Source organism: Octopus sinensis, linkage group LG3 (genome assembly GCF_006345805.1).
Source record: "Octopus sinensis linkage group LG3, ASM634580v1, whole genome shotgun sequence".
Classification (NCBI taxonomy): domain Eukaryota; kingdom Metazoa; phylum Mollusca; class Cephalopoda; order Octopoda; family Octopodidae; genus Octopus; species Octopus sinensis.
The window spans coordinates 85,632,579-85,654,139 of record NC_042999.1 but is presented as its reverse complement, the minus strand read 5'-3'; the positions used below and the strand labels follow the sequence as shown (position 1 = coordinate 85,654,139).

The following is a 21,561-nucleotide window of genomic DNA, read 5'->3' as shown; positions in this document are numbered from 1 at the left end:
CTGTATGTCAGAGGGCATTTCAATCAAAGCTGACCTGGAGCTACTTAACATACATCACAGAAAGAATTTAAATATTCTTACCTGATCAAAGTCATTATCGATTTTACCACCGTATATGCATTCGGAGAGTAGAGTCCTCATGGCATCCCAAGGAACTTTTTCAGGCGGTAAGTTGGTACGGCCCTGCAAAAATATAAATTAAAATTATTTATCTATACCATCAAACATTTAGGAGAAGCAATTTCCCAGACAAAATTATTTGAACTTACCATGGCAACTGAGTCAATCCAAGTATCCAACATATCACAAGCAACTTTCAGGTCAGATTCAGAAAATTCATATTTTTTAGACCAACCAAGTGGTACATAACGCATACGCTCTTGAACAATTGCATGAAACCATGCAAGTAAGAAATACAATCGGGATCTTTCGTTAGGAGGCTATAAAAGGAAGAAATACAAATTTTAATCAAGAACTGTAAAAGTTGTCATGGATTTTTTAAATGTTATTCAATATTAAAATATTTTAAAATGATAAAAGTTAATTTTCTACTTTTAAAAAAGACATTAAAATTTTTTTTAAATATGAGATTACATTAAAAAAAATAATGTATTTATATTGCCTTTTACCAGTTAGCAATAGTTAAGTATCAGAGAGTATTTTCTCTGGCACCTAACTATTTTACATGTAGATATCATGTCTGGTGTTTACAATTGAAACATAGAATAGCACTGATTTTCAGAAAGATGCACGGTTTTAAATAGATAAGCTGTCTTATCTAAGACCATAAAGAGTTTCTGGTTATATTTGGTCTCAGAATTAGAAGTATAACATTACAATCATTTAATTAGACTGCATCTTTTAAAATCTTCCAAGATTTTGCTCACATAACAGATTTATAAAAAGATTAAAAAAAAATTTTTTTTTTTACTTAATGTGGAATATATTTTGCCTTTTATGTATAAAAAAATAGAGAATATATAGAAGCAATCCTTTATATTCTGGATTTAAGTTCCACTGAGGTCAACTTTGCCTTTCAGAGTTGGTAGCATGAGGTACTAGTCAAATACTGGAGTAGATTTAATTAAACATTCCTCCATAGCAGTCTTGTTTGCAACTGGTGTCATTTTATAAATATAACATATTGACCATTAAAATCAGTTGCATACTTTTAATTTTTTTGAAGTCTAGCTTCCTCAAAGTGCAAGATGCAGATGGACATGAAAAGAAAGTACATCTTCTATGTTTTTGGCAGTTTCAAGTGTTAAGCAAATCTCCAGCCATAAACATACTTTATACTTTGGAAAAAAAAAAATAGCAATTTTCAAAAGATAAATTGACCCTTTTACATGTACAAAGCAAATGAAAGAAAACATTCCATCTAATATAAATAATGAATTTGGGAGAGGATAAGGTAATTATCAAGACATTTTGATATTCAAAATAACATGAGAAGATATATTTATGGGTATTTTTAACTTAATTACTCTAAATCTCAGTCTGAAAAGACAAAAAAAATGAAAATGCAGTTTCTACCTGACACATCCTAGTTGCAGGTACAGTTGAAAATGTACGTAGCAAATTAGCAGCAATACCAGGAGGAGGTTCAAAAACAAACACTCGACCTGCACGAAGCAAATTGGTTGGCAGCTGTGAAAGTAAAAGAAAGTAAAATCAATTAAATGAAATAATCCCTCAAAATATACCTTTTTTTTAAAAAAAAAATGACACCAGCTACAACATAGATTTCATGGTAAAAGGTGAGTCTTCAGAGAAAAATGTAAGATTGCAGTTGTGTTTAAATACATTTTTGTTATATAATAATCCCCATTATGTTTTCATTCATATTTTGATTTTGTAAACTGTTCAATTAGAGACATGATCATAAAAAATACAGAAATTCAGCTCATGTAATTATATACTTCTGAATCCATCATTTAAGTTTAAACTTTACTGTACTTGCTGAAAGTAAATATAAAAAGTTGTACATTTACTAGTGTAGAAGAATAATTAAATTCTTTATAATTTTAATTATTTAAAGACATCATCCAAATAAATTAAAACAAAGATTTCTATGAAATTATTGCCAAATAAAACTGATTTATGTCAAGTTATCAAAGAGCAGCCTAGATAAACTAATAATCCAAGTGCAAATATAATCAAATAAAAATTTTTTTTTAAAAATTCATTATTACTTTAGGATTAATTTCCATTGTAAGAAATAGTCGGAAATTAGTATGAGGGGTTAAATTGTGCAATTTCTTCTCTAGCTGAACAAGCCATTGTGGTGCCAAATGTACATTCTTTAGCATTACCCATCGTCCAGATTTACTAGCCGAATTAATTGCTTTGTCAGCCTGAGTAAAGCCTTCCGCTGAACCTACAAAATAAATTAATATTATGAGAGTGGAGAGAGAGGAAAGGAGAGAGGTAGGTAGAGAATACTGTTGAGGCATACAGACCTTTGCAAAAACCATATTTACAAGCTACAACAAAATCATCATCTGATGTGTTTCTATATCCTACAGTAGTGAGAACACTCTAGTCTTGCATGGTACAAGGCAGCCTCATTAGTGCTGGTGCCACATTAAATGCATTCATAACACTCTTAAAGGTGGTTAACAAATAAGTGGAGGAAATGTTGGGTCAAAAAGACAGTCTTGTTGGAGACATGACAAGCCTCTAGTGCTGGTGCAATAATAAAATACACTCAGTACACACTGTAAAGTGATAGCAAGAGTATCCAGCTATAGAAATCAAACCTAAATGAAACATTCAAGCAAGATGCAGTCCTCCAACCCACCTAAGGTGGTAATTCTGAACAAGAACTGACTTGGACTATGACAACCTGTCAAATCAATGCCCACATGAAAAGTGGATGTTAAGAATGAAACATTTTTTTTTTGACAAAACGTTTTTCTTTTTTATGGTAGGATAAACAAAAAAAGCATTATTTACCGATAGCAATTGAAGTTATCTGCTTATTGAGTTCAGCTGCTAAATCATCAACTCGTCCACTGGCATCAAATCCAGCCATTGAACACATTAGTACCGGTGTACTTGATTTAACCTTGAAAATAAAAATAAATTTTCAAAATCTCTTGTGCATCAATACGAAAGCAATCATAACATTTAAATAACAGTTGTAAATTTGCATTACAAAAGCTTTAAATATAAACGGAAAGTTATTAACACACTAAGTATTCAAATGACAGCAGTGAAGAAGAAAAATTTGTGATAGAATAATGACAAAAAAATATATTTGCATAATGATAAAAGTGTTACCAGACCTCATTTTCAACAACTTCAGACAGGTTGAGTTCTTTTTCTGCAGTGTGAGCAAATGTTTCACCAAGAATTTTCTCTATAAACATTCGCACAGTTGACACAAGACGATCTGGTCTAAATGCTCGGATCATCAACAAAGAAAACACTACTTTCCCAGTGTCAGCTACAATAAACAAAATAGTCTTAGATAAATACAATATTTTTTTTACCATAATAATTACTTTTTAACCCAGATAGAAGGCTACCCCAGCATTTAACTAATAGTTATTTTACTGAGTGAAAGAATGAAAGACATAGCTACCCTCAGTGAAACTTGAATTTAGAACTTAAGTTACTGCCACACTGAATTTTGCTGTAGTGCTGTGATTCATTAACAATATAACCATATTAAGTATTATAATGCTTGCATTTGTATCCTTGAATGGTTTAACAAAATTTCTCTTCTTTCCAACACTGATCTTCATTGGGGGTTTCACTTAAGAGTTCCTACCATGATTGGCAGAGTAGAAGGATTTAGTGATGTTAACAGATTATTTTTAAGTACTACCAATATATTAAAATTCTACAGGCCTCCATTCAACATCATGATCATTTACAAGATACCATCACCACCCATCCAATGGTGTTTTCTAACTTTAGCCTTAGTATCATAACTATACTCTGCACAAATCCTCTCATCCAAATTTAAAAGTTCTCACATGAAAACCTATACAACAAACCTCTAATGAACATCAACTAATTTTTTTATATATAAGTGTTATTAGTGAAAAATGAAGAGTCTGAGAAAACCGTTTGTAAACATTCTTCTGAATCCTCTTAATTGAATAATTAGTTTATCTCAATTCTTTTATCCTTTCTCACAACTAGCCTAAATGTTTAGCAAACAATAAATGAAATCTCTTTCCAACAGTAAGTGCAAGATCAAGATAAAGCTGCTAAGTATGTCTTTCAAATACTCAATAAATAGGTTTCCAATACCTTAAATTTTCCCCTATATCTCATTATCATCATCATTGTTTAATGTCCACTTTCCATGCTGGCATGGCTTCACTGAGGATGGCAAGCCAGGAGGCTGCACCAGGCTCCAATCTGATCTGGCAGCTGAATGCCAAACACTCAGAGTGTAGTGGGTACTTTTTACATGTGACCAGCACGGAGGCCAGTCAGGCGGCACTGGCATCAACCACGCTCAAATGGTGCTTTTATATGCCACCAGCATGGGAGCCAGTCAGGCAGCACGGGCATCGACCACACTCAAATAGTGCTTTTACATGCCAGTTAGGCAGGTACTAGCATTGGCCATGCTTGAATGGTGCTTTTTATGTGCCATCAGCACGAGTGTCAGTTAGGTGGCACTGGCATCGGCCACAACCATGATTTCACTTGACTCAACAGGTCTTCTCAAGCACAGCATATTGCCTGACGATTGGTAAGTTTAAAAGTATTGCTCCAGTAGACATTGTGGATAAAATACAATCTATTAAGTTTTCATGAACTTATCAATATACTCATAAAATAGACACTTGATAAAATTCTGTTCAGTAACTGGATCAGTTACTAAATAACAGATATGGAAACATCAACATTTTTGAAGATTATGAAAAAATAAGTAAAAGCAGAAATTAGAGCAAAAGATAATTACTGAGTGGTTTTTCTTCATTCCATATTGTAGGAACATTTGTTTCTGGAGCAGAACTATGCAGCCATTCTAAGAAATCCTGTGAATAATAAAAATTAAATGAAAGGAAAATAAGGTTTCAAGAGGGAAAGCATAATAAAAAGAAACTTAAAATTTTCTTTTGTAATAATTTATACTTCCATATTTAAAATAAAATGACCAATATATACAAGTATGGATGGAGAAAGCAATCATTTCAAAAGACATATATTTAAAACAACACCATTGATGAACTCTAAGAAAACAGCAGAACCTCAAACTAAGTTGGACATAAATTTATAAAAAGAACAAGTATTTCTTTGTAAGTTCATAAGACTTGAGAAATGACAAGACCCTTTCACAAGTGTAGAACAAAGGCAAACATGTTGACACTGAATGAGAATGACAAAGATAAAATAGCCTTATTCTTTTCTCCTTCCTTTGTAGAGTTTTATTTTAACCAGTAAATTATAATGAATGATAGAAAATTCCATATTATACAAAAGACTTCAGTATAATTTGTATTCTGAAACAAGAATAAGCTTCTCAAATAAGAATATATAGGATTGAAAAGCTTGGAAAGTTTCTATACTGCATTTTCTTTTAGCCATTGGAAAACTTATATGAAATCTTAAAACCAGAACAAAATAAGCTTCAAGAGTTGGATAACAACAATTATTCATATGGCTAATCAGATTATGCAGGGAGATTTTTTTCCCTTTATTTTCAGAATATGAAAGCGAAAAGACCAAGTGTGAATAAACAGCTCGTTATTTTGTCAGGTCAGACATGAATATAGGTTAGCAAAACCAGTTAGAAAGCATTGTTACATTTTCCCAGTGATTTCTAATACGGTAGGCTTCTGCTTAAAAAGTATTATGTAGTGCAATTGCTGGTTCATTTCCATCTCTCCATTTAGGTATTATTGTCACTGAATATAAATTTTCAGTTTTATTTCTATGAGCTATTAGACCTCAATTGTGAAACAGTGGCTTATATACTGTATTTATAGAACAAAAATTAATGGAAAAAATCTGAAGATAGTAATAACAGGAAACAGTCTGTCACTGCAATAGACTGTGTTAGCATGCTAACCAAAGAGAAGCAAAATGTATAAAATTTTCAGAGATTTTAATGAGAGTAGTATCCTACGTTATTTGCTTATTTAGATAATATATAAAAAAAAGTTATCCATGCAAGCACAATTACTCCAAGAGTGCATTGACAAGTGTAACATTATAGAAATGAAATTAAAACAGTTAAGATAATATACATAATAAAAAAACTTGAAACAAAATTAATGCAGAACATTGTTGAAATGGATATCATTTGGATTTGAACTGGTAAACCATATTTTACTAACTTTAAGAAATACACTTAAATAACATTTAAAAGGAGCCATGCATATACCTGAAGATACAGAATCATCTAAATCCATCATAAAGTAAGAGAAAAATCTATGTATCAATAAATACTCACGTTGTTTTGAACTTTTGACTTGATGTCTTTGAATGCTTCCAACTTTGATAGACTCATCATATTTATGACCTGAGAAAATAAATTATTAAAACTTCATGAAAATTACTAAAGAGGGTGAAAAATATCATTTGTTAGTTAATTTAACACTTTAAAATTAAATTTTAAAAAAGGTTAACAGAACAAAATATCTGCTGACTTGCAAGAACTATAGTGTAAAGAAGCAAAAATTAAGCTTACTTATCAAACTCAAACTTTAAAAGTATAATTGAAGTTATTTTTCTTCCCTATTAGCTTAGAAGCAGAAAAGTGATCTGATAGGTGGAAAAGTCCATGGAAGTCTGCTAGCAATCAAAAGGATTCTCTCTCAGTGAAGGGCAGACAGTAGAGAACTATCTAGGGTTGCAAGGGATTTTCTTATATTTCTTTTTATAAGAAAGTCCAAAACAAGGAGAGAAGTTACTTAGTCTAAGGGGCTATGAAGAAAGAGAAATTGAGATGAAAAGAGTGAATTTACTTTAAAACTTGAAAGAGTTCAGGTCATAAGGAGGAGGAAAACAATGAGACAGATGAGAATTCCAAAGTTTGGCAGTTTGAGGAAACAAGCAATGGTTGTAGAAAGTTTTCTTTATTTATGGAAGCACAAAAGCGTTTAGATGAAGAGACAAAGTCATCTGGAACTAAGAAAGTTCATCAAAGCACTTCCTGTGGCAATATTAATAGGAAAAAAACAGACTGATGATGTTACACTGATGTAACAAGGGTTGCTGAGTTGAAGCAAGAGAGAGACCAATCAAATTAAAGACTCGTTTCTGAACCTGGTCAAGGAGATCCGAGTGACAAGACAGAACACTTGCCCAAATATGAAAAATGAAGCAAGCATGCTCTTCTTGAATGTATAATGTTAGTATGCATGAACAAGAGAATACATGTGAGCTTTTTATAATTTGAAAAATACATTTTACCTGTTGTGGAGTTAGTCCTTTGATGTTTTCTGGTGATTGGCTGGTGAGAATTCCTTCATCTCCTCTCATAAAATAGTTGAATTCAAGATCATAACTTTGTTCACTGCAAGAATAGAAAATGTAAATATTTTAAAATTTGCAATTGTTATATAAAAACATCAAATAAGGAATATTTGAAACATAATCAGTTAAAATAAATTTAGTTTTCTTTATCCTGTGTTCTTCATGACAAAATGGATTCTCTATTTTCATATAATGTTTTTCAATTAACAATATCCTTCTACACATATTAAGAAAATGATACCAACTACAAAGAGATCTTAGTCTTGCATGGCAAGTGTTGGTGCCATGAAAAGCACTCAATACACATTGTAAAGTGGTTAAAATTCAGAAGCCATGACAAAGTAGACACTGGAACATAATGCAGTCTTTGGACCCATTGAATCTTGTCAAACCATCCAACCCATACCAGCCAGGAAGATGGATGTTAAATGATGGTGAATACTTCCTTGAAAAGGTGCTTTCCAATTTTAGAAAATAAATATTAATGTATAATTGATAACTGTTAGCTCTGTTCAGTTCCATTCCTCACACAGGTATAATATGCAGCAAAGAAAAGTAGATACAAGAACTACAGAAGTTCTTTGTGATATGATGTTTCACTTAGTAATAATGTTGACTGTAGGTTAACTTATTTTCCAGCACTATATTTTTTATCATAGACATCATTCAAGGTCATTTAAGATTATACATGGTTCCTTAGCTATGATGCAATATTCTATCACTGGTCCACTAATTAATTCAGTAGTGCACATTGAAATTTTCCATTCATTTATTTGATTATATTTAAAATCAGGCAATGTGTGTATGTATTCATTTGATAGTGATGGGTTTATTATTTGCTTATAACTTGGTTTTTTTATTTGCTGTAGCATTACTTCATTTGGTTCATAAATACATTGTTCTCAGAATCTAAATAAGTGGAATGTTCAACTTCTTTTTTCAGATTGTTAGCTTTGAAAGACTGTGCTCAATCAAATGCAAACTGAAGATGAAGATGACAGAATAAAGTTGTTAGGCACCTAATCAGCTCTGATACAACAGAACTAAAATAATTTACCAGCTGTGGACATTCTTTTCAGTCAGTGCCTCTACAACTATATTATTCTATGTGTTCTTCCTTTTCTTTTCAAAACCATGCAACTTGAGGAAAATTTGGCTGCTATTTCTAGCAAGTTGGACAGCTGTCTAGGAGCTTCCTTCTTTGTTGGTTTGCTTTACCATGCGCTAGTTTACTATAGACAGGACTAAAAATAAATGTGAAAATTATTCTATTACTATGTAGGTTAGATGGTGTCACAAAGTTAGAACACTTATCTAGATCATGTAAACAAAGGTAAATAGATGACAAGATTAGTGGTTAAATATTTAAGGAATTATCCATACTTTGCCAATCCTTGAAGATGGATCCTGCATAACTGTATAGCAAACGTAATACGATCTTCATGGAGCATACCTCTCCCAACTCTGCTATAAGTTTCCTACAACAACAACAACAACAACAAAATAAGTAATAATGTACTCAATTTTTAAAAACAATATTATCTTCCTAATATTTCAAACAAAATTTTGAAATTTCAACATACTTTAAATTTAAACAAGCACCTCCCCCAACTTAACTCTTGCACTCAAGCAAACATATTTGTCTCTGCTCTAACATAATTTAAGCAGACTCACCCTTCATGTGCCAACATTGTTAGATCTGAAAAGAATGTCGTTGGTGTTAGCTTGATAGAGAAGTGGTATTCAAACTCAGCCATATATGCTTTCTGTGTGCACTCCTGTTAATACAGTTGGTTTATGACTAAATGTGATATGCTGTGTTTTCTATCATCAACCTGTAGCAGAGCGGACAGGGTTTATTTACCAAATCAGTGATTCTATCTTGCAGTCCTGTCCAACTTGTATCAGTTTTAATTTAGACCGATTACCAACTAAAGAATCATTTTCCATAGAGGTATGAAAGTAACAGCTTTTGATTGGTAACAGAAGTGGAGGAAGGAAATTAAATCATTTTCCATTTGCTTAGAAGATTTAGATAAATATGACTCAATACAATGCTATTTACTTCACGTTTTTTAACATTAGTTAAACAATGTTTCTATCAACTATTTTCTACAAGGTACAAAGATTTGAAATAGATTAATCCATTAGTTTTTAAATAATTGTTTCACAAACATTTAAAATAAAACACTTTGTGGTTTTATAACCTAAAATAAACCAGTATTCTAGAAATGCTTGAAAGGTTTACTTACTTGGAAAAGATCAGCTGTTGTAATTGCTAATCTTGAACCATACTCTTTCACTCCAGTAAGATGAGAATTGTTGTAAAGAACAGAATGGAAAATATCTAAAAAGAACTGCAATGAGTATTGGTACAGGAAGTGGACCTAGAATAAAAGAAAAAAAAAGCCAGTGTTTTATATATATATATATATATATATTTAGCAATTAAGGACAACTACTTAATAAGGAAAACTTAACAAGAAATTGTCAGGTAGATAGCGTAAAAACCTCATAAGAGAAAAAATTTCGAAAATAATTATTTCTTATTGAACATATTAATTTATATATAGAGGGCATTATACATACATGCCAGAAGGCATTATACATACATGCCAAACGCTAAGAGGGACAATTAGTCATTTCTACCAAAAATATTACTAATCCCACCGAATGCAATTTTTCAAAGTAAGACATTTAAAAAGTAAGACATTTAAAAAGTAAGACATAGATACAGGTCTATATTTTTTTTTTTTTTAAATGTCTTACTTTGAAAAATTACATTCGGTGGGATTAGTAATATTTTTGGTAGAAATGACTAATTGTCCCTCTTAGCGTTTGGCATGTATGTATAATGCCTTCTGGCATGTATGTATAATGCCCTCTATATATAAATATATATATATATATATATATATATATTATATATATATATATCTGTCTCTCTCTCTCTCTCTCTCTCTCTCTCTCTCTCGCTGTGTGTGTGTGTGTGTGTGTGTGTGTGTGTGTGTGTGTGTGTGTGTGTGTGTGTGCGTGTGCGTATTTTATGTATATACATGTATTTATTAACTTCCCTCAAGTTTCTTGAACTTTACATGTGAATCCTACTAAGTTGGCAGTCTTCAAATTTTACTTCTGGATGTCCCTTGCAATCAGTGAATAGTTTATTTCACCAATGTGGTTCAATGAAATGACTGAAGTCAATTATTGATTCCTATAATCTGTTCATCAATGTTTACAATTTTACAAAAACAGAAACAACATTTCTGTTGTCCTTCCTAAAACCAGCCACTTTACAGTATATACTGAGTGCTTTTTCATGGCATCAACAGTATAGAGGGAGGCAGTTTTATGTTAAGAGTGTGTGAAAAGAGGTCAGAACTGAACAGGTTTCTTGTTGTAGTGGAGCAACACAGCTACTCACATTATAAAGAAAGGGTGAAAGTGGTTGGGGCGTAAAGTTGTTGGCATCAGGAGGGAACATCCAGCAAAGGAAGCCATGCCATAGTAGACATTATAAAAGAAAGGTAGAAGTGGTCAAGGTGTCAGGGTGGACCCTCAAGACAAGATGTGGATAGAAATGAGTGAGAACAGGATAACATGTATGGGTAGATTGAGGTTGTAAGAGTGTGAGAGAGTGAAGATAATCACATACGGATATGTAGACTTATTCAGACTATATCTAAGCATTATATGAAGCAAACATTGAACATATGACAGTACTGTGGGATCACATACAAAAAGGGCAGTTAAATCTGCTTACCTGCTGCAGAGCTTCTAAAGTAAAATAGATGCTGCTGCAAGACTGTGCAAGAGGTATGTATTGTTGAGATACTGTTTCCACTTCTGCCATAACATGATCTGTTTCTTCCACTTTGCGTGCAACTTCTGCCGCTTCAGTTTTCAAGGTTTCCAGATGTGATATAATACTAAAAAAGGAAATTGTTGTTTAGCAACTATTACTAATTTAAAAGATTTGGGAAAAACAATCTAATAAAGGTTATGAGTATTTATGTGAAATGAAACAATATAATACTTACTCTTCATTCTTTACTATTTATAAAAAGTTCTGAGGTTGTCATTAGCACAACCAGTTAACTACAGTCCTATTTCTAGAATGAAGTCAACTGATAATACTAATCATAACCTCAATATACTTTATGTTATCTTAAATTTGAAATTTTGTGGCACATGTACTAAATAATAACATTATCTAGCTAAGTAAAAACTAACAAGAAATCTTTCAACTATCTCATTAGAAAGTCATCTTACAAGGTTTATAATGCAAACTGAATATTCATCTTAACTCTAAAACTATCTAACACTGTATTCTAACTTATTAGAAACCAAAATTAATTTCAAATTCATGTTAATAGTGGTAAAGTATTAGACAAAGATTTTAAAATATATATTCAAAATGTTCAAGCTCTCATAATAATAATAAGGATTAAATTAAAATTCTATTTAAGTTAAAGCAGTGAACACTAGCAAATAATTTTTTAATGGTAAAGTTCAACATGACAATATGCTCTATACTAATAGAAAATCTAATTCTCCATTCTATTGTTCTGTTAATTCAGTAAACATAACTATTTTCCAAACCTGCTTCTTTTAATGCTACACAATGAAAGAGTGAAGTGTAAAAAAAGCTAGGGAGTCACGTATAAACTTGAGAATCAGGTTTAGGATCTGACCAGCCATTTATTGAGTAAAAAAAAAAACAATAACTTAAAAACACTCTAAACATTCCCATATATGTTGCCACATAGAAAGTGTATAAAGCATCAAAAAGAAATTCAATTTGTAATATTTTTTAAAATAAATTTAGTTTACCTATCATCATCAAGAATTTTCCCTTTGGTATCATTGAGAGCTTGCAACAATGATTTTTCCAGTTGGCGCAAACGTAGCTGGAATTCACCTATTTACAAACATGAAAACATAATTTTAAACCACAGCATTTAGAAATGAAGAACTATTTATAATTATGTAGAAGACTAAGCCTTTTTCATTTAATTAGACTTATACAAAAATGATTGCACATTAGTCATTTGCTTTACATCCATTTCCCATGCTAGCATGGATTAGATGAACATAAAATTGAGCATTGTTTTACAGCCAGATGCCCTTCTGGTCACTAACCCTTACCAGTACACTTGTAAACACAAATATGCAGAACATGGGCTTTTGTGAGATTCTATGAACTAAATCCACCCACAAGGAGTTGATCAGTATAGAGCTGTAGTTGAAGTCACTTGTCCAGGGTGGCACACAATATGACTGAACCCAAAACCATGTGGGCGGGAAATGAACCTCTTAACCACACGGTTATGTTTGTATCTATTAGTGCACAATAAAACTTAGAAGTTTGAAAATTCTATGGAAGAATGAGAAGTTATTGAATAAAATTAAGTTAATCCAGTTAAGTTGATTACATAGTATTTAGACATTTTAAAGCATCCAAAGTCATCAACTTTTATCTCTAAAAGGAATAAACCTACTAGAATAGTAAAAATAAAAACATCTGATACATTTAAAACTGTAGTAGATAAACAATTATATAAACAAATTTATGATGAGTATACTGTGAAAATTATTATCAAAATATTTTAAGTAAATAAGCTACATAACAGAGCCTTATGAATGCAAGAGATACAAAATAATTATGAATTTCGAGTATTATATAATAAATTCAACAATTCATAAATATGAACATGAAATTAACTTTGCTACACCTAAAACATCTAGAACTATATGAATTAAAATAACAAATTGACCATATTACCTTGGAGTTTGAGTAAATCTGACCGTTTCTCATCAACATCAGGTCTCTCAGCCTTCAACACCTAGAAAGGTAATTAAATATTTTCAATAAAAATGTATTAAATTATATGAAAATATGGTATGTAGTTCTTGTGACTGAACCAGTTTACAATAGGTTATTGCAATTCTAATATTTAGACTTAATATATTTCAGATAAAAATGTTTACTCAGTTAACCCTTTCGTTACTATATTTCTGACCAAAATACACCCCTTATGTGTTTCAATTAATTTCTAACATAATCATAAATTTAGTCTGGTTTCATTAAACAACTATAACTTTTTTATTTATCAATATATTAACATGAATTTTGGAAGATAATTTAATGAAATGTTCTCAACCAATTCTATACTATAATTTTTGTCACAAAGTGACTCTAATTGCAGGTAGATACAGGTAAATTCAACAAAATATAAAATTATTAAAATTTTGTTCAAACATCGCTATAGAAAATGGTTTATTAGCTAATATTCAATTGGGTATACAACAAAATTTTACGATAGAATTTGTTATTCTGGGTAACTTTCTGATACCCATAATAATATTTCATTTCATTTAAGGTTATGGGGAAACTATCCTTTCTTTCGTTTTGTTTACATTTAGCATAACGGTTCGTTTCCACCGTAATGATTTCAAATAGGCTCATTCGAAAAAGTAAAAAGAAATAGTCTAAGGCTTTACTCTTCTGGGAAAGTCTGTGGTTTGGTCCAGTTTCTTCAGAAAAATCACCGAAAGAAACAGTTTTTAAATTTTCACTCCATTCAGGTGCCAATTCATTTTCTTTATCGCTGTCGGAGCTCTCGGATTCACTGTTTTCACTTTCGGAAAATGAAACATCAGATTCATTATCAAATACCACATGCTTTTTTTTTTTTTTTCAGTCATAGAGTTAGATTTATGAAGGTCTTCAGTAGAAAATCCTTCGAATTCTGACTTGCTGCTTGATATAATGAAATTCGTATCCATTTTTTGTCAGAATTACAAATTTTGAAAACACAATAGGAACAAATTTTGGAAAAAAATCTCCCAAAATTCACGGAATTAAAATTACACTTCGATTTTTGTACAAAACTGTAGTTGAACTCTTTACGAAGTATAATACGTATTTTCGCGAATGTACTAAAGAGATTTGCTCTGATATTCTCATTTAAATATGAATACGTAAATTCGGGCGGCTTTGGGCGGCTTGGTCACATTAACCAAAATTTTTTTCGGGCGGTTTGGTAACGAAAGGGTTAAATAATAAAGCTGAGCCAATATTTTAAATGAAAACAAAAAGTTCTCTAGAATGCATTCAGTACTTAAATGGATTTTACTCTAATAACTATAATATCAATATTTGAAAGTCACACTGATAAGTAAAAGTGTGAGCATATTTCAATTGTGTTTTTGATTTTCCATGTAACTGATACAGCAAAACTGCAACAGAATTGTTAAGGTGGTTAGAAAGGAGTTTTGATTGGTATGATGTACATTTTTATATATATATATATATATTTTATGTATATTCAGTTAGATTCTTAGTATTATATCAACCAACTCTACCATACAGAATCCTTACTCAGAAATCTGGTAAGCAATAAGTATTGATGGAGGCTTTATGAAAAAGTGCAGAAAATGACTAAATTAGGATTGGTAAGTTACCCTCCTTAGAAGGAGAGACACCTCATTATAAAACCATTCAAGAAAATGAAGTACCAGCTGATGACAAAAAGTTAATGATTATAAATGTTTCCAACAAAACATTATGAACTTAGAAAATGGCATCTGGGAATAACATCATACAGTTGTAAGTGTACTGAAATATCATTTCAATAAATTATAGATATGTGAATAGCTAAATTTCTACATAAAATATATTAATCTCATATAAAGGCATTTATCTTTTTAAAATACCAGATATGAAAGAAAAATATGATCAGCTGATGAACGCAGAAAAGATGACAAGGCTGTGTACTAAATGTTTTTGAAAGTATGATGTCCTCTTTTAGGAGATGAGCCCTTACAAATGAGATAACATAGGATTAACAGGAATGACAAAAGGTTTCAAGTCACACCTTACCATCTCATATTAGAATGGAAAGAAAGTTGTTAAGATATTTTTATAAATATAATTACTTGATTCAAACATTGACTCTGAAGACTGCCTCGTGTTACAGTAAAATTGACAAATGTCACCCTGGAGCAGATATCAGGAGGGAATTCAACCTATGAAATACACAAAGATAAAATGTTAAAACATCAGTTTTATTCATGGAAATGATTATTTCAACAAATTTATATTAATTTATTTTATATTATGGTCTTAAGAAAAAAAAATATTTGCAAATATTATTATTAGGTTTAATTAAGAAAATTAAATACAGGAATCTTCCACATAGAATTATACACTTAATGAAATTGTAAAGTATAACCACTAATTTCATGATACAGTCTGTAATTCTGCCCTTGTGGAAGTTCAGGTAAATTTTTCTCAATTTCAATAACTGAATCAACACATTTTTCCAAACCACACCAGCAAGTATCCATTCCATTCACTGCCTTACCGTGTTTGTGCATGCTTTGTTTTTACATCAATCTCAACATACTTGTCAGTACCTACCAATTCCCTCTTCAGCATTGTCTTGTTTGTGTGTGCACAAATTCAACAGGCCTGGGTCTTGCTGCTAACTTTAATCAATCAGAATTTCCTCCTACTTAACTCCACTCAATTCTTTTTCCATTTATATTTTTACATCCGTAATAAAAAGACAAACTCTTTTTGCCAGTGTTGAACATCACTACTTTCCTCAAATTGTTTTACTATTTTATGCAGATTTCTTGCCTACCACTACTATTACTGGATTTAACAACTAATAAGTAAGATATAATACATTACTTGATTCTTATTTGAGATGAATGGAGAGAGAAAGAGACTATCAAGTAGAAGTGAAGGCAATAATATGAAAAGGATTTGCAAGATGATTACAGTGGATGTTAAACTTGATGTTTTACCAAACTCTGATGCAGGAGAAAAACTCAGCAATAATACAAAAACATTAAAGATTGCAACATTTATAGCAGGAACAATACATAAAGATAAGGTCAATGCTCAAGCTAATCTATTACATGCTTGGGCACTATTTTCCATAGATATGAATTGATGCTTAAAATATAACAGATCGTTAGGATGTGGATTTATGATCAGAATGAAGATAAAGTGCCTATAATTGTGCGGGTCATTCAAGCAATAGCTACAACTTTGACAATTTGCTGAAAGTGGTAGGTACAACTACTGATGCAACATCTCTTGTAGTAAGGGTTGGTTTAAAAGGTTTAAAAAGTACCTTGAATTGCATAATATTAAAATGATCAATGAATTTCTAGAGATGCTGCTACTATTATTGCTGAAGGAAGATATAGAAAAAGTTGATGAAGAGCTTTTCTGAAAGTGTATCCTTACTAGGATTTATGATTTGTTAAGGGAACCAGCATTAGGTTTTTAAGCTTCCAAAAACATTGATTTGCTGATGACATGAAATTATCCCAACCTGTGATTTCGCATTCAAATAAGGTTTGTATGATGGTAAACCTTTCCTAAAACTGGTTTACAAACTCTTTTTGCTCTGCTATAGAGGAACAGTACAAGGTTTAATATGTCCAACAAAGCACTGATTCTTTTAGACTCCCAGTGAACTTAAATGACCTTTCTGATAATGTGTGAGTGGAATTTTTAGTTCCCAAGAATACAACTTCTTCACTCCAAAACAATGGATCAATATGATAGCTAACTTTATAAGCATATTATATGAGAAATTTGATGCTTTGCATAACATAGCTGAGTCATGGGGTGAAGTGAAACTGTTAGCTATGACTGGTGTTTGCCACACTGTAACTTTACAAACTTTTACTTGCAAAAGTCAATCAAGTTCAGCAAAATATTGTAACACTGACAAATGAAGGAGGGTTTGAAGAAAATACAGATGACATAGCCGAGTTGATAGGGTCCCATAAAAAATGTCTAATAAGGAACTAATGTTAGAACAGAAGCAAGCAGCTGCAGGGCAATAAAGGATATAGAAACCCCATCCACTCCACTTGACTTGACAGCAAAGAATATGAAAAGGGTTGGTACTTATAGAGAAAGGTCTGCAAGTCTTTGCAGATAACAATCCTACTCATGAATATAACAAAAATTATAATAGGAGTTTATAATAAGCTCAGTTCCTACACTTAGCTATACAAAGAGACATTGCACTATAAACATTAAACAACTTTGGTTAAGTTCTTCACCCCTACAACAAACATTGATGAGTAACAATTTTTTAAAAAAGAATATGAAAGTTCTTACGTTAGGATCTCGTGTAGACAAGAAGATGGTAAATGCAGGGGATAAATCAATATCTTGATCACCCAAAGTAATTAATACTCTGCCACCAGTTCTGCGCAATTCTCGATTCAGCACAGGATTTAATATAGGATCATAACTTTCAACATCCTAAAATAAGAAAAAGGAACATAAATAAAAAAAATTTGAAAAATGTCTTGTGGAGTGATGTAAATTTAATATTTTTAAAGAAAGAAATGCTTACATACCTGAACCAATAAGGGGTTGCCAAATCTAAGAGCACTTTCAAGGTTTTTACGGAATGCATCATCCAAAAAGCTACAATATGAAATAAAGATTGAAAGCAACATAACATTTATGTGTAAAGATCTAAAACTATAATAAAGTGATTACAACTAAATTTCCCCCACTCAATATTTAAATATCAATAAATTTTATTTAATAAGGTTTGACTAAGAGTATTGTCCTTTCATAGGGGTATAGCAGCTAGAAGGATGGGTGTTAGGAAGTTGAGAGATAGAAAGGCTTGATGGGGACAGATCAGGTGCAGGGCCCAGAGAGTATACAGACATAATGCTTCTGAGACCTTGCTTTTGTCAAGACAGATGGGTCTTCTTGAGCACAGTAAATCGCCTGTCATTTCAGTCCTTTGTCAACTCCTCCAAGAGGCTCAACACCTAGCGATCAGCCTTTGCTGCTTTATCTCATGTCTTCCTGGATCACCCTCTTGCACAAGTTCCATCCATACCTAGTAATCAGTACTTCATTATACAGTTGTTCTCATTCATACACATCACATGGTCAAGCCAGCACAGTCTTTTCTCCTACATACATCTGATACATCTCATACCCACTTTTAGTTTTATCAAATTTGCACTTTGTCATATATGCACACTTGACATTACACATCTACTACATACAGTACTTTTTCAATACAAACATTTAAATGAAATATCTAATGAGACTTCAATAAGATGGAATTTTTTTTAGAAAGAACTTGAACTCAAAGTACAGAGAGCTGGAACTGATAGCATAAGCTTTTTGTTAGACACAAAGAATTCCTCAAACCTCACTACTTAAACTGGTAGCTGATCAACCCAAAAAGAAAAGCAAAACTGACTTTAGCAGGATTTGAACCCAGAACATAAAGAGCTGGAATAAATAGTGTGCAAGGCATTTTAGCTGATGCTCTAATGATGCCACTAAAGTATTTTATATTGTTTTCATGAATAATTAGTCTAAAGACTGATAAACCAATTTTTACATAAAATTATTGACCTTGTTTTTGTGATTTTCCTCTCTTTGTATTCATTCATTAAAAATTCTGTTGCTTGTCCAGATGGGTCAATAATTAGTGGATATCGATTAAATCTCTTCAACATAATAGCATTTTCTGTGCATAGATCATCTGCAGGTAAGTTATTAGCTTGCCAGCGAAGTCTTTCATCGGCATTTGACAAATACTATTAAAACACAAAAGTTAAACTTTAAGCTTGAAGAAGTACACTTGAAATAAATTTTTTTAAATATCCTAAATAAAAGTGAGGAGAAAATAGAAATTATAAGTAATACACAGTGAGCAAATTAATTTAATCAGAGAAGAGCAATGCAAATCATGTGAAAATACAACTCCTAGTATTTTGTGATGCAAATGGACATTTCAAACATTGAAAAAGGATTAATTACATAAAGGTGTCAGATAGCTGTTCACAAAAAAACTTTCTAAACATCAGTTAATTTGCTTTAAGTCATATCTATAATGAGAGAATTGATCACTTACTTATGCAAATTTACTGCTCTAATGCTCAGAGTTGAACTCTGGATCACATGGGTGCAAAGTTAATATCAAATTGATTGATTGATATTTACAAAATGTAATTTTCAAATATTGTAACTGTGTTTTTAATGTATAAAATGATAAAGTATTTGCAGAGCTTTTTCAAATAGGCAATATGATAATGTTGTCTTATCAAGAATTCAAAGTTTAACATAAAACATTAAAAAATAAATTAAGTTAAATAAATAGAAAGGGATTTAATAATTAACAACAAGTAGTTTTCAAAAATAATATATTTTGTAACAAAAAATATTCTAAACTGTTTATTTTTAAATGGTTTACCTCTGTTCTAGCAATATCCGTTCTAAATTGGATGTTGGCTTGTTGTAAATGATTAGACCAAGCAGTAAATAAGTTCTGACGCATTTGTTGGTCAAAATAACCTGAAATAAACCAAACATTAACTTGTCAAAATGCTAAGTTTCCAGAATAAATACATAAACACACACACTTTCAAAACCCCAAATTTCTGAAAAATTATCAAGTTCAATAGTAAAGAGAACAAGCTTTCTAATAACTTTTCCAAAAGCTTTTTCCCAAAGCATATTTCAATTAACTCTTTCCCTGATATCTTAAAAACAGTTTCATTTATGAAACCCATACTAGCATGGACAATGGACATTAAATGATGATAACCAAATTCTGAGGTGTGAAGCTAGTCTTAAAATACTATTGTATACAACTATCAGTAACAACTTAAACAGAACATTTTTTTTAAATATTGATAAAGTTTTAATTACTTAATGTCTCTGAATCACTGCTGGCTATTATTATTCATAAACAATATTGATTCATTCTATTTAATGTTTCAAATGTTGCTTTAAAAAAATATTAAAAAATTTAGTGTGAAAACTTTTTGATAAAATTGATTTCAGACTTTCACTGTAAAAGATCTACAAATTTGAATAGTAGTATTTTAGAAAGGTAGCTGACCAGTTTCACGTTTTCAAAATAAGTTTGTATGGTAGTGGTGGAATAAAAGCAGTTTCCTCTCTCTTTCGGAGAGGCACAAGCACCTACATGCACATATACACACATGGCAGTAACTTCCACCTACCGAATTCAATCACAAAGCTCCGGTCAGCTCGGGGCTATAGTGAAAGACACCTACCCAAAGTGCCACGCAGTGGGACTGAACCTGAAACCACATAGCTAGGAAGCAAGCTCCCTAACCACACAGCCATGCCCGCAGATTATAAAATAGGATATTTAGATGTGTGAATATGTATCATATACACATATGTATACAATATATAGATCTAAGAATCACTATACATACCAGCATAAGACATGAAAGCTGAAGATAACAAAACATCTCCAATAATAGTGGCCATCTGGTTTCGGAATGTTTCACTACCTGCTTCCCATCTCTGCTTCTCATTTGTAAGACTTTTCAATAAAGCAACACTTCTTTCAACCTAACAAATTATAAAATAGTGCAAAAGAGAATGTCAGTGATAAGTAGAATGAATATGTAAAATACTTGATTACACAAATATGATAATGTCTTAGAAAAAAAACTAAGATGGTCTGAGCAAAGCTATGCCTTTTATAACACAAAAGGTATTACAAGTAAAAACTGGCAAGACAGGATTCGACTATATGGAATTTGATGTATTTAAAATGCAAAATAAAAATTTAGCACGTGACCAATGTGCGAGAAAGTAAACAAAAAAAATTAATACTGCTAATGTAGCTATTATGCATCCTAAAGAAAATTATAGCATCCTACCTTGCCTTCTACTGCTGCCAAATCACTTTTGATAGCTTGAGCTTGGCTTATAAGAATAGCATATTCTTCTTTATACATAGCAATACTTTTCTCAAGTTGAACAATAACAGAGTTCACTTCTTCGTATTTGGTGCGATTGTCCTCAGCTTGGTTTTCCAGAGCATTTAATTCATTTCTGAGGGGTTCTACGCGTTTCAGCATGTCAGCATAGTTGATCTGGTATAAATAATATCAATAGACAATACAATTAGAAACACACGGGATTTTATTCAACACATCAAAATGGAATTATTCAATTTTTGATAAAATAAATGGGAGACATGTATAATACATATATAAATGAAAAGAAGAACCTAGTATAAGAAAGAATTGTATTGGGTTTTAGGGGAATCA

The 21,561-nt window shown here is 31.4% G+C and overlaps 1 protein-coding gene across 2 annotated transcripts in view; it reads right to left on the bottom strand.

Moving 5' to 3' along the window:
* The window catches only part of LOC115209064 (cytoplasmic dynein 1 heavy chain 1), a 112,321-nt gene that overhangs the window by 15,001 nt on the left and 75,759 nt on the right, over positions 1-21,561 (bottom strand). For both annotated transcript variants that reach the window (XM_036501118.1, XM_029777142.2), the window contains exons 64-84: positions 21,169-21,384; positions 20,716-20,854; positions 19,719-19,819; positions 18,878-19,062; positions 17,848-17,917; positions 17,603-17,749; positions 15,391-15,480; positions 13,235-13,295; positions 12,283-12,370; positions 11,213-11,378; positions 9,702-9,836; positions 8,833-8,927; positions 7,387-7,489; positions 6,425-6,493; positions 4,931-5,006; positions 3,291-3,451; positions 2,959-3,070; positions 2,196-2,380; positions 1,537-1,650; positions 270-440; positions 82-183 (exon numbers count right to left, since the gene is read on the bottom strand). In XM_036501118.1, coding sequence (XP_036357011.1) covers positions 82-183; positions 270-440; positions 1,537-1,650; positions 2,196-2,380; positions 2,959-3,070; positions 3,291-3,451; positions 4,931-5,006; positions 6,425-6,493; positions 7,387-7,489; positions 8,833-8,927; positions 9,702-9,836; positions 11,213-11,378; positions 12,283-12,370; positions 13,235-13,295; positions 15,391-15,480; positions 17,603-17,749; positions 17,848-17,917; positions 18,878-19,062; positions 19,719-19,819; positions 20,716-20,854; positions 21,169-21,384 — 2,586 coding nt within the window. The remainder of the gene's footprint in view (positions 1-81; positions 184-269; positions 441-1,536; positions 1,651-2,195; positions 2,381-2,958; positions 3,071-3,290; positions 3,452-4,930; positions 5,007-6,424; positions 6,494-7,386; positions 7,490-8,832; positions 8,928-9,701; positions 9,837-11,212; positions 11,379-12,282; positions 12,371-13,234; positions 13,296-15,390; positions 15,481-17,602; positions 17,750-17,847; positions 17,918-18,877; positions 19,063-19,718; positions 19,820-20,715; positions 20,855-21,168; positions 21,385-21,561) is intronic.